Source organism: Fusarium coffeatum (assembly GCF_003316985.1).
Source record: "Fusarium coffeatum strain FIESC_28 chromosome Unknown BRIP53273_contig_166, whole genome shotgun sequence".
In the NCBI taxonomy this organism is placed as follows: Eukaryota; Fungi; Ascomycota; class Sordariomycetes; order Hypocreales; family Nectriaceae; genus Fusarium; species Fusarium coffeatum.
In genome coordinates, this window is record NW_022157959.1 from 115,107 (window position 1) to 129,440 (window position 14,334).

The 14,334-nt window shown below is 50.6% G+C and overlaps 5 protein-coding genes across 5 annotated transcripts; 3 read left to right on the forward strand and 2 right to left on the reverse strand.

The window, feature by feature from the left end:
• Positions 1-103: 103 nt before the first annotated feature.
• FIESC28_07484 (uncharacterized protein) lies at positions 104-1,601 on the forward strand (the record flags this gene model as incomplete). Its single annotated transcript, XM_031161624.1, has 5 exons — positions 104-161; positions 222-365; positions 421-766; positions 821-1,383; positions 1,444-1,601. The coding sequence occupies 5 exons, from the start codon at positions 104-106 to the stop codon at positions 1,599-1,601; spliced, it is 1,269 nt and encodes a 422-aa protein (XP_031014326.1).
• A 591-nt stretch (positions 1,602-2,192) lies between these two features.
• On the forward strand, positions 2,193-3,846 carry FIESC28_07485 (uncharacterized protein; the record flags this gene model as incomplete). Its single annotated transcript, XM_031161625.1, has 3 exons — positions 2,193-3,320; positions 3,370-3,721; positions 3,773-3,846. The coding sequence occupies 3 exons, from the start codon at positions 2,193-2,195 to the stop codon at positions 3,844-3,846; spliced, it is 1,554 nt and encodes a 517-aa protein (XP_031014327.1).
• A 381-nt stretch (positions 3,847-4,227) lies between these two features.
• FIESC28_07486 (uncharacterized protein) lies at positions 4,228-5,210 on the reverse strand (the record flags this gene model as incomplete). Its single annotated transcript, XM_031161626.1, has 2 exons — positions 4,228-4,785; positions 4,914-5,210. 2 exons carry the CDS (start codon positions 5,208-5,210, stop codon positions 4,228-4,230), a joined length of 855 nt encoding a protein of 284 aa, XP_031014328.1.
• Positions 5,211-6,483: 1,273 nt separating this feature from the next.
• FIESC28_07487 (uncharacterized protein) lies at positions 6,484-8,393 on the forward strand (the record flags this gene model as incomplete). The annotated part of the gene is made up of 4 exons (XM_031161627.1): positions 6,484-6,542; positions 6,703-8,095; positions 8,149-8,322; positions 8,376-8,393. 4 exons carry the CDS (start codon positions 6,484-6,486, stop codon positions 8,391-8,393), a joined length of 1,644 nt encoding a protein of 547 aa, XP_031014329.1.
• A 985-nt stretch (positions 8,394-9,378) lies between these two features.
• FIESC28_07488 (uncharacterized protein) lies at positions 9,379-12,852 on the reverse strand (the record flags this gene model as incomplete). Its single annotated transcript, XM_031161628.1, has 1 exon — positions 9,379-12,852. One exon carries the CDS (start codon positions 12,850-12,852, stop codon positions 9,379-9,381), a length of 3,474 nt encoding a protein of 1,157 aa, XP_031014330.1.
• Positions 12,853-14,334: the final 1,482 nt, after the last annotated feature.

Below are 14,334 nucleotides of genomic sequence, written 5' to 3' on the forward strand. Positions count from 1 at the left end.
AAACTGATCTACATACCTTCAACCTTACAAACTGTTGCTGGGCCATTGCTGCAGACTAATCACCGCTCAAATACTATCATTGCACATATCATTGTCTTCCATCATGCCACTCATCAAAGATCATGGTCGCCAGTACGACGTCGTTGTCTTTGGAGCTACTGGTAAGTCCTCAATTACGATTTGAGGGGCAATGGTAAATATAGAGTTCTGACTATATCAAGGTTATACTGGGAAGCTCACAGCTGAGTACATCACGACACACTTGTCAACCGATCTCAAATGGGCGGTTGCAGGACGTAATGAGTCCAAGTTGAAAGATGTTGTTGAAGAATGCAAGAAGATCAACCCTGACCGACTTGCACCTGGTAAGAGAACCATGTGCCCGCACTTCCAAGATTAGGGACTGATAGCAGTATGAAGCCATTGAGATTGCGAACCTGAATGACCAAGAGTTGAGCGAACTCGCCAAGAAGACTTGTGTCCTCCTCACCACCGTTGGGCCATACAGTCTCTATGGCGAACATGCTTACAAGGCATGTGCTGAGGCGGGTACTCACTATGTGGACGTCACGGGTGAAGCTGCCTGGGTTCACAAAATGATCAAAAAGTATGAGGCAACAGCCAAGAAGACGGGCGCCATTCTCATCCCACAAGCTGGAATTGAGTCATCTCCCGCTGATCTCAGCACATGGGCGTTGGCCAAGGCAATTCGTACTGAGCTGGGCTCTCAGACAAAGGACGTGACCATATCTCTTCACGAAGTCAAGTGAGTTTACTTCTGATATCAATTCTTAAACCAGCACAGCTAACCAACTCGCAGCTCTTCACCCTCCGGAGGCACTCTTGCTACTGCTCTGAGTATCTGGGATGTTTTCACACTCAACGAGATCAAAGAGGCCAGCAGTCCATATGCGCAATCGCCTATTCCCCATAAAGAACCGAAAAGACCCAAAAGCTCTATCCTGCAAATGATTCTTGGTGTTGGAAGTGTACCGAATCTGGGACTCTTGACTACATCTGTAGCAGGCTCGACTGATGTTGCAGTCGTTGAGCGTACTTGGGGTCTGTTATCTGAGACGCCATCCCGAAAAGAAGAGTTCTATGGTCCTAATTTTGTCTGGCAAGAGCGCATGAAAGCCCGTAACTGGCTTCATGGAATCTTCATTCATTGGCTGTTAATCATCGGTGGTGTTTTGCTTGTCTCAGTTGCGCCATTGAGAGAGTTCCTCAAGAAGCGAGTGGTTCAGCCTGGTCAAGGTGCTAATCGCGAGGAGACAGCGAAGGACTATGTCGAATACCGTGGCATTGCTCATCCTGACTCTAAGGAACATGCTGGTAAAGCTGCTTTTAGTCGCATGTGGCATCATGGTGGCATGTATTTATGTGAGTTGGATATGTCGTGTGAAAAGCTTCTGGGCTGTGTGCTAACATGATTATTCATAGTGACTGCTGTTCTCCTTGGTGAGATTGCTGCCACGATCCTCGAAGACCCAATTGAGCTTGATGGAGGATCTTATACTCCTGCATGCTTGGGCCAAGGCCTGATCGACCGATTGGATAAGTCAGGGCTTAAGTTGGACGTCAAGATTATTGACGAGTAAATTTGCGTGTTAACAGAATTAGGCTATTTACATGTGACGCAATGACGGGGTGAGGGGTGACGAATTTTATGGGTGGGAGAGTTGCTTATATAGAGGTATAGTATATTGGGAGTTGCAGGCTTATATATAAAAATTACTGTTTTCGCTCAATGTTTACTTCCATATAATATCATGCATCGATGATCGAAGCCTCATATACCTCTTCCAGGCATGTTCGTTGCTTGCAGGACGTTCTAGGCTGTTTTAGTGGCTTATTATTATCTGCGCCCCGCAAGAAGCTCGTGCGACCCAAGGAAGTGGATCGCTACTGTCGACGCGGAAATGAATTTGAGCCTGACATCATTGGTAGAGTTTCCATCCATTATACCAACCGAGACTTCGACTCCAGAAAGGTTCTTCACCTCGACACCATAACAGAAGCTAACCTTGATCGTCCATTTTTAACCGCGATTCTGGGATTGCTCCTAATTTGAGGATCTGGACTCTCTCAAAGAGTGATGCGCGCGACTGGAACTTCATTGCACGCCGTCTAATTATCTCGACTGATCTTCCTGACCTCATCACTTTCAAGCTTCGCCGGCATAAACCGAAATGGACTCCCAAACCACGTCGTCAGACGCTACCCCCAACGAGTCGTCGCCTCTACTTCCGACCACAGAGAATCGTCCCAAAGGAACTCGATCCGTCACTTTTAGCGACAATCCTGTTACAAAAACCTTTGAACCCGGTCGACAACAACATTTTCAACGAGCTCCAGGTCATCATGCTGCTGGCTCTGCTAGCGGCGCCGCTGGTGGCCCTCCCATGCTCGCAGCTCTCAACAACAAGCTAAGAAGACGAAACAGTCAGGGCTCAGTCCCTGCGGTCGCCCATCTGGCTTTTGGACCCAAGATTGGTCCTCAGCGCAGCACCAAGAAGACGGAAAAGCTTAAGCTGCTTCCCAACCCTGACCTGGACGACCCCGAAGACGAGGAGAGCGGAAGAGATGTCTACTCTCAATACACACGTATCAAGGATCCTGCTGCGCGTAGAGATGCTGCAAAACTGGGCAAAGCGGATCGTGATCGCCTGCCCCGTGTCACCGCATATTGTACTGCAAACAGATACGAGATGGAGGCTCTCATGCGGTTCTTGAAAGGACGTGGAAAGACTCGAGGCGCGAATCCCAAACTCATTGACGAATGCATATACACACCGTATAACTACACTTCAAAAAGCGCGCGCAGTCGCGACCCGGTTCAGAACTATGAGCGCAGACATTCCACTGGAGGTGACGCTATCGAAGTCGCGCAGCAACAGAGAGCAGATCTACAGGCGGAAGAGGCTGCATCGGAAGCCCACGGACACAATGGTAACGGCAATGGCTCTCGCATTGAGAGCGCGGACCTGCTAGGGTCTGCGGTGGAGGATCACGACTCAATAAGCGAGACCAACCCCGACTTTGACATACAGGTTCATACGCCCGAAGTTTTCTTGTTCGACTACGGTGTGGTAGTCATCTGGGGAATGACCGAGGCTCAGGAGGCCCGGTTCCTGAAGGAGATTGCCAAGTTCGAAACTGAGAAGCTTGCGCCAGATGATGTCGAGACTGAGCTGTTCAACTTCTACTACACCAAGGACTACCAGGCTCGTATTTACAATGATTTCATCACTCTTCGCGACAAGAACAACTACATGACAAAGCTTGCCATCTCTCATGCTTTAGCGCAGAGTGTCAAGGTTAGTGAAGCTACCATTCTGCAAATTCTGAGTATGCTAACCGTTTTAGACTTCACTATTCGAAGAGTTGATCGCATCGACAGTCGACACCTGCAAGGACATCCCCACACAAATAGCCACGACAGGAAAGATCGCACTTAGGAGGTCGCAGATCAACATGCAGATTGGAGAGCTATTCATCCTGCGTATTAATATCCATCTTAATGGATCTGTTCTCGATACGCCTGAGCTCTTTTGGGTCGAGCCGCAGCTTGAACCTGTTTACCAAGCTGTCAGGAGCTATCTGGAGATGGATCAGCGTGTTGGTCTCTTGACGGAACGTCTCGATGTCATAGCAGATTTGTTAGCTGTGCTCAAGGGAGAGCTCAGCCATGGTCATGACGAAAAGCTCGAATGGATTGGTAGGTTTTCAGCGTTCCCATCATCAAGTCAAACCAGCTAACCGCCCCCAGTGATTGTGCTTATTGCAGCCGAGATTCTCGTTGCTGCTATCAACATTGTGGTGGATTTATACGTCGGCGAATAAGGGTCTTCCCGATCAAGCTAATTTTGTCCTTTCATTTCACATCTATTCCAGCGTAGTTTGATAATGTTGAGCTTATGTGTTTCAGTGCGATATTGGAATCAAGAACCCAGGCAAAACAAACGCAGGGGATCGGGAGTAACGGTGCAAAACTTTCAAAGTATTAGATAGACGGGCTTCGCGGCAGGATTCAAGATTATGCGCGCGAAGAAGTTGTCTCTTCTTGGTTAAATCTATGCTGTTAATCCTTTCTCAGACTGGCTGTCTTTTGATTTGTGAAAGACAACTCCAAAACTAGTACATTACAATGGCCCATATCGTATGTGACCGAAGAACTGTGAACCCGCCAAAACGCCCCCCTTAGAAAAATGCATTTCAAGCTGCTCAGTCTTCAGCCTTCTCACCAGCCTGGGTGTCCTGGTCCTCGGTATCATCGCCCATCTCGACATCCTCATCGAGGGCTGCAGACTTGGATTCGCTAGGCTTGTCCTCCCTCTTTTCCGGCACAGGAGACTTCTTTGCTTCGGCACTCTTGATCTCTTCATATCTCGCTTCGAATTCCTCCTTCTCACTTTCAGGAAGTGACTTCCACATCTGCGCCAGCTCATCGTCGATGTTCATGTTTCCGTCACCGTCCTTGTCCTTGTTCTCAAGATCAGGCCGTCTGTCCATGCAGTATAGCTCGAAGGCACTGGCAGGCTTCTTGTCATCATGCGAAGAGACACCATTTGCATGCTCTGACTTGGCTTGACTTTCAGGTGGGTGTGAAAAGGTATCGGACGTAGGAGAGCCAGCAGCATTGGCAAAGGATGCACCGGCGGGTGTCTTGGCATCGGCATCGGGCATCATGGACTTGCGATGGCCTCGCTTTGTACGCAAAGGCTTATCTTTTGGCTTCTGGTGGTTAGCAGCTAACTCACTGGGTGTGTTGAATTGGTAGTCCTAATCCAAGCGCAAAAACATCAACATTGAACCGGGTGCCGTGAAGAAGGGAGGCGCGGCAGACCAGGTAAAAGGATTGCCAGGTGAAGGGGAGGGAGAATTGTGGTTAGGAGATGGGGAGTGCTTACTGTTGGAGGCGGACTAGGACTGCCATCTGAATCTTCGACGTTTGCGCTTGTGCGCTTTGCAAGCTGTTCTAGCAAGAAGGCGCGCTCTACTCGCATCTTCTCGACCTGGCGTTTTATGCGGGCGAGGCGAAGACGAGCGGCGTCGTTGGCCTCCTCAACCTCGTTGGTGCGATTCTTGAGCTGGACGCATTTTCGTCGGTATGCTTCCTCGACGGATGGAGGTAGAGTTGAAGGAATTGCTGTTGAAGGAGGAGGCGGGTCAGCTGAAGGTGCCTTTCGTTTGATGGTTATGGTCATCGTGGGCGGTTGATTGGCGTTGCGGAATTGACAGCAGCGAAGATGTTGATGTTGATGCTGAGATTGAAGGCGACGTGCGCGACCGAGAGGGAAGTGTGAAAGGATAGTGTGTTGGTGGTAGTGCAAGGGATGTGCTTAAGCCTTAATCATAGGCGTTGAAGTCGCAGCTGCAGCAAGCCAGGCTACTACCAACAGATAGAACCCACCACGATCCATCAAAGAATGGATGTCGACTATTGATTGACTTGGACTTTGGCAATTACAAACTTACCAGGCATGACTGATGTGTATAATTTGGTACTTGACAGTTCTGTTTTCCAGTAGATTGTCTCCAACAAGGACACTTTCCAGGCTTTGGGCAGGCAATTGAATTGGCGCAGTTGTTGACGTATGAAGGTCAACCAACTTGGCTGAATCGCTAAGCGTCGGGTGCTTTGATGTAGCGACTGTTAATCAGTTGAGTTGATTCGCATGTAGATTCGTGGAAATAGAAAGTGAAATAGTGTTGAACCCAAAATAACTCAAGTGTCGCAAGAACAAGTGAAGCTGCGCAGTTGACTGCAGGTGTTGAAATTAGAAGTCTAGATAAAATGAGATGAGATGCAGTGTTTGAGTTGAAACCCGCGTTAATCAGCCATGGATCGCGACAGGAGCCGCGCCCGTCGCTAGGTTGGTTGGGCGAGGCTCTAGCGATAGACAGGCCAGGCCTAGACAGGCCAGGCCTAGACAGGCACGCAGTGTCTTCCCGTCACCAATGGAAGCTTTGCCCGAGCGTGTCATTTCTTCCGCCACAAGCCACGGCTGCAAGGCTGTAAGGGGTTTGTGGCGTTCCAAAGTGATTGGACAGATGGACCCCTAAGAAAGATGCCCCTCGAAATATTAAGCAAGGCTACCTCTTCATGGCCACTGTTACAGGAGATGTTAAATATTCACTTTCTTGAGCTCAATTCGAGTTTCATACTCGTACTATAGTCCAGGTATTATACAACCACAAATGACTTATATAAATCACTATTTCCCATAATGTAGCATCACTTTCACTTCAGATACCTGAGACTCAGGAAAATAGGCGGTCCAGGCAGCCGGGTACGTACCTACCCACTAAACCGACCGCCCACCACACCTGTCCATGGAAGTTTTTGTGGTGGGACACTGAAGCTAGTGGGCGAAATCATCTATCAGGAGCATCAACCTCATCTTTCTACCAAAGACATCCACTCCTTGCGACGACTCGAATACAACCACACTTCGAGAGCGCTTTGTGGTATTCAAAATGTCGCTCAATATCCCAAACGCCCCTAACTCGGGCCTGTTCAAGCAGGGTTATAACAAGTGAGTTGTCTTGTCTTGTCTCGATCCCCTCCTTGTTCTTCTACTTCTGCTGTTGCTGGCAGCTCCCCGCCTCTTTATGTGTCTCTCGCCGTATCCCACCCTTATGGCTGCAGCCTTCTTCTTGCGAACCAAACTGACCAATATTCTTTCCTCTCTACAGCTACGACTCTGAAGATGGCGCTGTCCTCCGTAACATCGACGCCTGCAGGGCAATTGCTTCCACCGTCCAGACCTCTCTCGGCCCCTATGGCCGCAACAAGGTCGTTATCAACCATCTGCAAAAGATGATTCTTACCTCCGACGCTGCCACCATCCTCCGAGAACTCGAAGTCGTTCACCCCGCCGCTAAGCTCCTCGTCATGGCCAGTCAGCAACAAGAAGCTGAGATGGGCGATGCCACCAACCTCGTTATCGTCCTTGCTGGCGAGCTGCTTCGAAAAGCTGAGGACCTGCTACGCATGGGTCTGAAGACATCAGATATTGTTATTGGTTATGAGAAGGCTCAGAAGTTCGCCCTTGAGACCCTTGAGGAGCTTGCTGTCGATAAGGTTGAGGATATGCGGGATCAGGAGGAGCTCAGCAAGGCCATCAGCACCGTCATTGCCAGCAAGCAAAACGGTAACGAGACTTTCCTCGCCGATCTCGTTGCTGAGGCTGTCCTTGCTGTCCTTCCTAAGAACCCCGCTAACTTCAACGTCGACAACATCCGCGTCGTCAAGATCATGGGTGGAAGCCTGGAGCAGAGCAAGGTTGTCAAGGGTATGGTCTTCCCCAAGGAGCCCGATGGTTCGGTCAAGAAGGCCACCCGCGCCAAGGTCGGTGTCTTCACTTGCCCCATCGATGCTGGACAGACCGAGACCAAGGGAACTGTTCTGCTGCACAACGCCAAGGAGATGATGGATTTCACAAAGGGCGAGGAGTCTCAATTGGAGACATCTATTAAGGAGCTTTACGACTCTGGCCTTCGTGTCGTTATCTGCGGTGAGCGAGTGGGTGATCTGGCCATGCACTACCTTAACCGCTTTGGCATCCTGTGCATCCGAATTCTCAGCAAGTTTGAGCTTCGAAGAGTCTGCCGTGTGGTTGGTGCCACCCCCTTGGCGCGATTAGGAGCCCCCATGCCCGATGAGATGGGAAGCATCGACGTTGTTGAGACCCTCGAGATTGGTGGCGACCGAGTTACAGTCTTCCGTCAGGAGGATGAGGTTACCCGAACGGCTACCCTGGTTCTTCGAGGTGCTACCCAGAACCATCTTGACGACATTGAGCGTGCTGTCGACGACGGTGTTAATGTTGTTAAGGCCATTACTCGCGACCCTCGACTGGTTCCTGGTGCTGGTGCCACAGAAGTCGAGCTTGTTGAGAGGATACAGGCTCACGGTGAGAAGACCCCCGGTCTTAGCCAGTACGCTATCAAGAAGTTCGGTGAGGCTTTCGAGGTTGTGCCTCGCACTATCGCAGAGAGTGCTGGTCTTGACGCCACCGAGGTTCTGAGCCGACTGTACGCTGCTCATGCCAACAGTGACAAGTGGGACATTGGTGTCGATATTGAGGTTTGTTTCAGTTCAAGCCACGAATCATGAGGAGCTTTCTAACTTTAATGCAGAACGACGATAACACTGGCCTTCTTGATGCCAAGGATGAGGGTATCCTCGATCTCCTCATTTCCAAGCAATGGGCTATCAAGCTTGCCACCGAGGCTGCCCGCACAGTTCTGTCCGTTGACCAGATCATCGTGGCACGACAAGCTGGTGGACCAAAGCCCCCAGGTCCCAACCCTGTTTGTTTCCCTTCCTCCTGCTGCAAAAAGTCTTATCTAACTGACGATCACAGAACTGGGATGAGGACTAAATGGATAATGCTATGTTCAAAACGGATAAAGTGGGCAAAGAGTATGATATGTGAGATGACTATACGGTGTCATGGCTATAGAGATATCCTCGCAGATAGGAGAGTCAAAACATGTGCACATGTAATTATGCGTGCCCGATGATCATGGGTAGATTGTACCATACCCCCTACTTAGATCACAATCCTCCCAGGATTAATATCACAATCGAAAACTCGTACTCGCTCCACACCACGATGATTGGGTGCTTGAAGCTTGATGAGGTGTTCACCCCTTACAATGGGGGTGACACAAGATCGTTGATCAATATTTGATGATCAGACTTAGCTTCTACGGCCTATAGTCTACGTTTAGAAAGTCGAACACATATTGTCAGGCTCATCACATATTATCGGGAACAGGATATACGAAGATTGAATGGACTCGTGCATTGAATTCGTAAAGCTCTTTAGCGCATGTAGCTATATACATCGGCTAGTACCTATATCCCCAACAATAAAGTATATAAAAGACAATTCAAACTGTCTATGACAAGACTCAATCATACAAGGGAGCCTGAAGAAACGTAATCGACATATCTCGGGCATTTTTTCCAGTCCCACTCCCCCAAACAATAAGACCACGAAAACATCGTCAAAGCAGTATGGCTGAGAAATAGTTACAGCTGTGATTGCTCGATATTAATGAGTCACAGGGGGCTCTAATAATGCACGGCAATGCAAAGCAAGTAAACACAAATAACATCAAGTAGGAGTTGCGCCAGATAGTTGGTAGATTCAAGGGGTATCGAACAATTCCAGAGATAAGTCGAGAGACAATGCTGGTATCTCTAACCAACTGAAGAAAAGAAGTAGCAAATGATAATGTGGGAAATGTGTAGGTGTTTTTGGGTCGTGACGGGTCATGAATGAAGATGAAAATAGGAACCGGATGGTCATTCTCGTCGTGATGATGTTGTTAGAGAGAGGCTGGGCGAAGGATAAAGGATTAAGACTCTTCAGTGATGCCGCCCTCGCCGCCACCATCTTCACGCCATTCTCTGCTCTTCTCTGTAAGCTTCTTTACGCCACTAACACGGCACGCCCATAGCCCCTCAATAGGAGTGCGATAGGTGAAGGCGCGCTGGGAGCTGATGACGCCAATGGCTTGCAAAACAGCTTTGCGGCTGTCGCGGCTGAACACAGCAGGATGGTTGATCCATTCAAGGCTGCTCTCCAGTTCGGCGTCTAGAGCGGCCACAGTGTTGGCATCAATTCCGGCACCGAGGCCGAGACCGTCGGTAGAACGGCTGCGGCCAAGCTGCGAAGAGAAGCCGTTGGTGCCAGAGATCGCCGAAGCGGGGGGCGAAGGACTCCGCTTGCCATCAGGAGTGGTTGATAGTCCTGGCGAAGCCTCATTGCCAGGATGAGGAGTTGAGGGGGCTGACGGGTTGACCTTGCCAGATGGAGGGATCGGGGGAAGTCCGCCCTTACCCAGACCCTTCAGGATCGATCTGGTTTCGTTCAAGAGGGTGTGCGCCCGATCATGCTGGCCGCGGCCTACCAGAGTGAGGGCACGGGTAAGCATATCGGAAGTAAGGAGCTCCATACGTCTCTGCACGATACTGGGGTGGGGAGGGATAGGAGGAGAGTTTTGCCATGGCTTCTTGGAGCTTCCGCTCATTGGGAGCATAGTGATGGCGAGAAGAGATGGTCGAGGCATATGCGTAACGGTACCCTCACGCAAGATGTCTCCCCAGCTCAGATCCGCTTGAATCAATGGGACCTCTTCCACAGAAAGGGCCCTTTCATTGTCGTTGTCCATAGGGCCGCCAAGAGCCTCAAGACCTGACACAATGTTATCCCAGGGATCCTGAGGGAGTTGTTCTTGAGAAGTGTTATCAGGAAGAATGACCAGCTGAACAAGAACATCCCGCTTGTCACCAAATCGGAGGTCGCCAAGAGACGCCTCTGCATCTCTACCTGTCGCTCGCTTGGTTATTTGCAGAGCGCCGCTGATCTTGTGGAATTTGGCGGGCGATCCTTCAGGAAGTCTAAGCTTGAGCTTGACGTTCTGGTGAGACAAAGTCTGCATACTTCCCAGGCATCCAGCAAGGCACTCCCGAAGCATCATCCAGTCCTTGACATATGTGTAGGAAGCCTTGGTTCTTGTCGACAGCTCGATCATGGTATCAGGCTTGTGAGTCATTCCCAAGCCAAACGAGTGAATGGTGATCTTAGCGGCTTCCGCTCGTGAAACAACAAAGTCGACACTGTCAGCATCCGAAGTAGACGCGTCGCTGATCAACATAATAGAGGCGATAGGGTTGTTGTACTTCCTTTGCATGAGGAGGTCCATTGCAACGTTGGCACCCTCAACGACATCAGCGCGGTGGCTCTTTTGACCAACAGGCTTAATGGAAGTCAAAATATTGCTCCAGCCAGGCCAGGCCTTTGTAGTCATGCCAACAATTGGCACGCCGCCGCCACCTGAGCCGAACGTGACCAAGCCCATGCGATCGCGTTCGCCAAGTGTGTTGACCATAAACTTGAGGGCATCCCGAACAAGGTTGATCTTAACGCCCTGCATGGAGGAAGAGATGGGTACAACGACAACGACGTCAATGGGAACATGGATAGACTTGGCCATGGCCGGGCTTCGAGGAAAGTTGGTGTAATCTGTAGGGGCTGTGGTGGTAGATCTCGCGCCGTTCCACGATGAAGCTACCGAGGAAACTCTTTGCGGGCGAGATCGCTGCCAATCGAGTTCTTCGTCAGTTTCCGACTCGCCGCGGTCATACTCAGGGCTGCGGACAGGGGAAGTCTCTACAGCGTTGAGGTCAAGAAGAGCTTGTTGCCACAGCTTCAGCTGGTTACGGTTCTCGAAGCGGAGATGGAACTGAGGCAGTTCAGCAACCGAGAGGCTGAGTGTAAGAATGTTCTCGTCGATATTTCCCGTTTCTGATACCTCGTTGAGGTGCTTCTTAATAAGAATCGAGCCCTTCAGAGTGCATCGAGTCGCCTTGCGGGGGGCACCGTTCTCATCCCATTGTTGGGATTGCGGAATCTTCTTCTCCTTCACGCAAATGAGCATCTCAGCAAAGAGGAAACACTCCAATTCCTGCCATGAAACTTTGTCCTTGCCCACTCTAAGGGTGCCATAAAGTCTCAATTTTCCGAATCTGCTGAAGTCCAAACCATGCCAGTTGTCAACACGGTTGCGGAGGCTATCTGTCATCTCCTCCAAAGCGTCCGTAGACTCATAAGGATAGAAGCGAGGCGCACTGCGGGCGGGCGAGGGTGGACGGCCGTAGGCCTCCTCGGCACGGTTACCGGCAGGAGGCTGAGGAGCTTGGGGCCCCAAGTCTTCAGGGTCGGGCCTCCACTTGTTGTCAGGCACCTCAACAGTAACCAAACAGGTAAGTGTTTGTTGTTGACGTGACCTGCTGAGAGTCGGGAACTCTGAGCGGACAGTAACAATCGGTGCTGGTATCGGGTTACGTGTGACTGCTCGTGGGCTGGTCGGTGTGGTCTCCATCGCTTGGACATCATAGTCATGGCGTCTGGCAGGTCCGCTTTGTGTTGTCTCAGGGTATCCTCCGGATGATGCCACTCCGGTAGCCTCACTATCACTGCGAGCATGTCGTGAAGGTCCATATCGATCCGACGATGGTGCATCGCGACTGTCTCTCATGCTGCCTCGAGCCACACTATCACGGCCGCCAGCATGCTGTTGCTGCTGTTGTTGCTGCATAGGGCGCCTCTGGTTGCTCTCAACACTGGGCGCACGACCTGTTTGGTTCTCCCATGGTGTTGCTGCCGGTGTCGGTGTCGGTGTCATAGCAGACCTCGAGTCCGTGCCGACTGACCGCACCATGTTGCTGATTTTTTCTTGGCTTGTTGTTAGTTTGCTGTCCGACTGTGCAAAGATTGGTGGCCTACCAATATCAATCACGTTTCCTCCTCTGCTAGTGTCCAAATGCAGGGGTGCGTCGCATGTTGGGCAATATTGTGACTCGAACTCGCGAATGAACTCGTAAAAACAAGCCTCATGGGAGACATGTGTACAAGAGAATTGCAGGATGCGCTCGCCTCGCAAGGTGTGCTCGAGAGGCTCTTCACATACTGCACATTCGCTGCCGACAAAGGTACGCTCTCGCCTTGAGCGGGTTCGATCGTTGTTGGAAGACATGACGTTGTTGTCGATACTACCGACTCGACGCGAATTGTTGCTTAGTCCCGATCTGACTGAGCCAGCGGAAGAGACAGAGTCCTGCCCACGAAGGGATTTCGACTTTATGGAATGTGATTCTGTAAATGGTCTGGAGTCTGTACCAGTTTGTGGTCTTCGGCTGCCTGATCTAGAGGCGCGGGAGCCAGCCAAGCCTAGTTCTCGAAGGTTTGTGGCAAGTGCTCTATCCTCGTCCCGCGTCTTGACTGATGCAGTATCGTGGTCCTGGTTTTTGCGCAACCGGCGAAACATTTAATAGCGACACCTTTTTTGCAGGGTGTCTTTTGATTATTGGTGCAAATCAAGCACTTATTCGAGACCAGTTATGTGTATTCAACGGCCAGGAATTGCTGGTGAAAGTCGGTTGAAGTTAAACGGTTGGTGGCGGGGGATCCATGCGGGTTTGAAATGTTTCAGTGAGATAGATAGAGTTGAAGATTGCGAGCTTCGTTGGCAATTGAGAATTGGAGGTCGGGGCCAATCAAAGGGGTGAGGAAACAAGATTTGGCGTGCGAAAAGAGCAAAGAGATATTATATGCTGATTATCGAACGAGATTGGCTTGAGTTTGTTGGAATTCGCTTGAAATTGTTTGCGATATGCGACAAGTCGGCTGCCTATGTGTCTGTTTTTGCTTTTTAGCAATACGCGATGTGATGCTGGTCTGGACTTGTCACTCACTTCTGGGAATGGCCGTCGAAACACTACTCCACTGTGAGAGAAGGATGCCGCAATCGTATCACCGCCAAACTCGTCGAAGAATGTAATTGCTTTTTTGCCTTCTCAGGGTGTCGTAAGATGAAGACTTTCGGTGGAGAAATTGAGTTGGTCGTGGAAGGCGATAAGACTCGTCGAATTTGCGCTCGCTCGCTGATAGGCAGGAATCCTTCCTTTCTTTTTTCTTTCCGGGAACCTATTAGGGTGGTCGATCCCAGAGTCTGCTTTGCAGTGCAGATGAGGGGAGGGGGGAGAGAAGGAGAAAAGGGAGGGAGAGAGAAACGTAAGGTAAAGATGTACCTGGGAAGGTCAAGGTTGAGGTAAAAAATAGTTGAAGCGAGAAAGGAAAACGAAATTACCAGAGCGTCAAGAGCACGAGCAAGAGCAAGAACCAAGAGCCAAAGTGGAAGGAAGTATATGGGCGTGGTGGGCTATATGAGGATGGTAGTTTCATTTCGTTCGCACCTGCACCGTACGACCGGGCCATTAACCTTGAGGCTTGAGTGGTGGCACCCAGCCAATCCTAATGAATCCAGGTCTACGGTACCTTCCTTTCCTACGTGTAGGTACCAGTAGCAGACGGAGGTCCTCCCTTTCAGAGCTTGGCCTACTCTTTGGCGCTTTGATGGCTTGCACTGGACTGACTGCACCGGTACGCTACCGTTCAAACTTCCTTCCATTCTGTACCCCTTGCCCTTTTCTTCCGGGGACTAGGATACGTCTTTCGCGGTGGCCGGGTGGATCTTCCATTAAGCTTGCAGGGGGCCGCCCCTGTTCAACCTCACAAAAAAAGGCCCGGGCTTTCTTACAAGGGGCCCCCAGGGAACCAGTCGCCGGTAGCCAGGATCAGGCAGGCCCAAGGCCAGGGCTGCCTTCACAGGTCCAGGCCGAATTCACTCACGTCAAGTTGCAGCGGTCCCCTGGTGGCCTCCTCATCCTCCCCTCTCCCCGGGGCGCCTCCCCCGGCAATTCGATTCAGTTCAGTTCGTCTCTGGGATCCCAACACCTAATTACAGTAA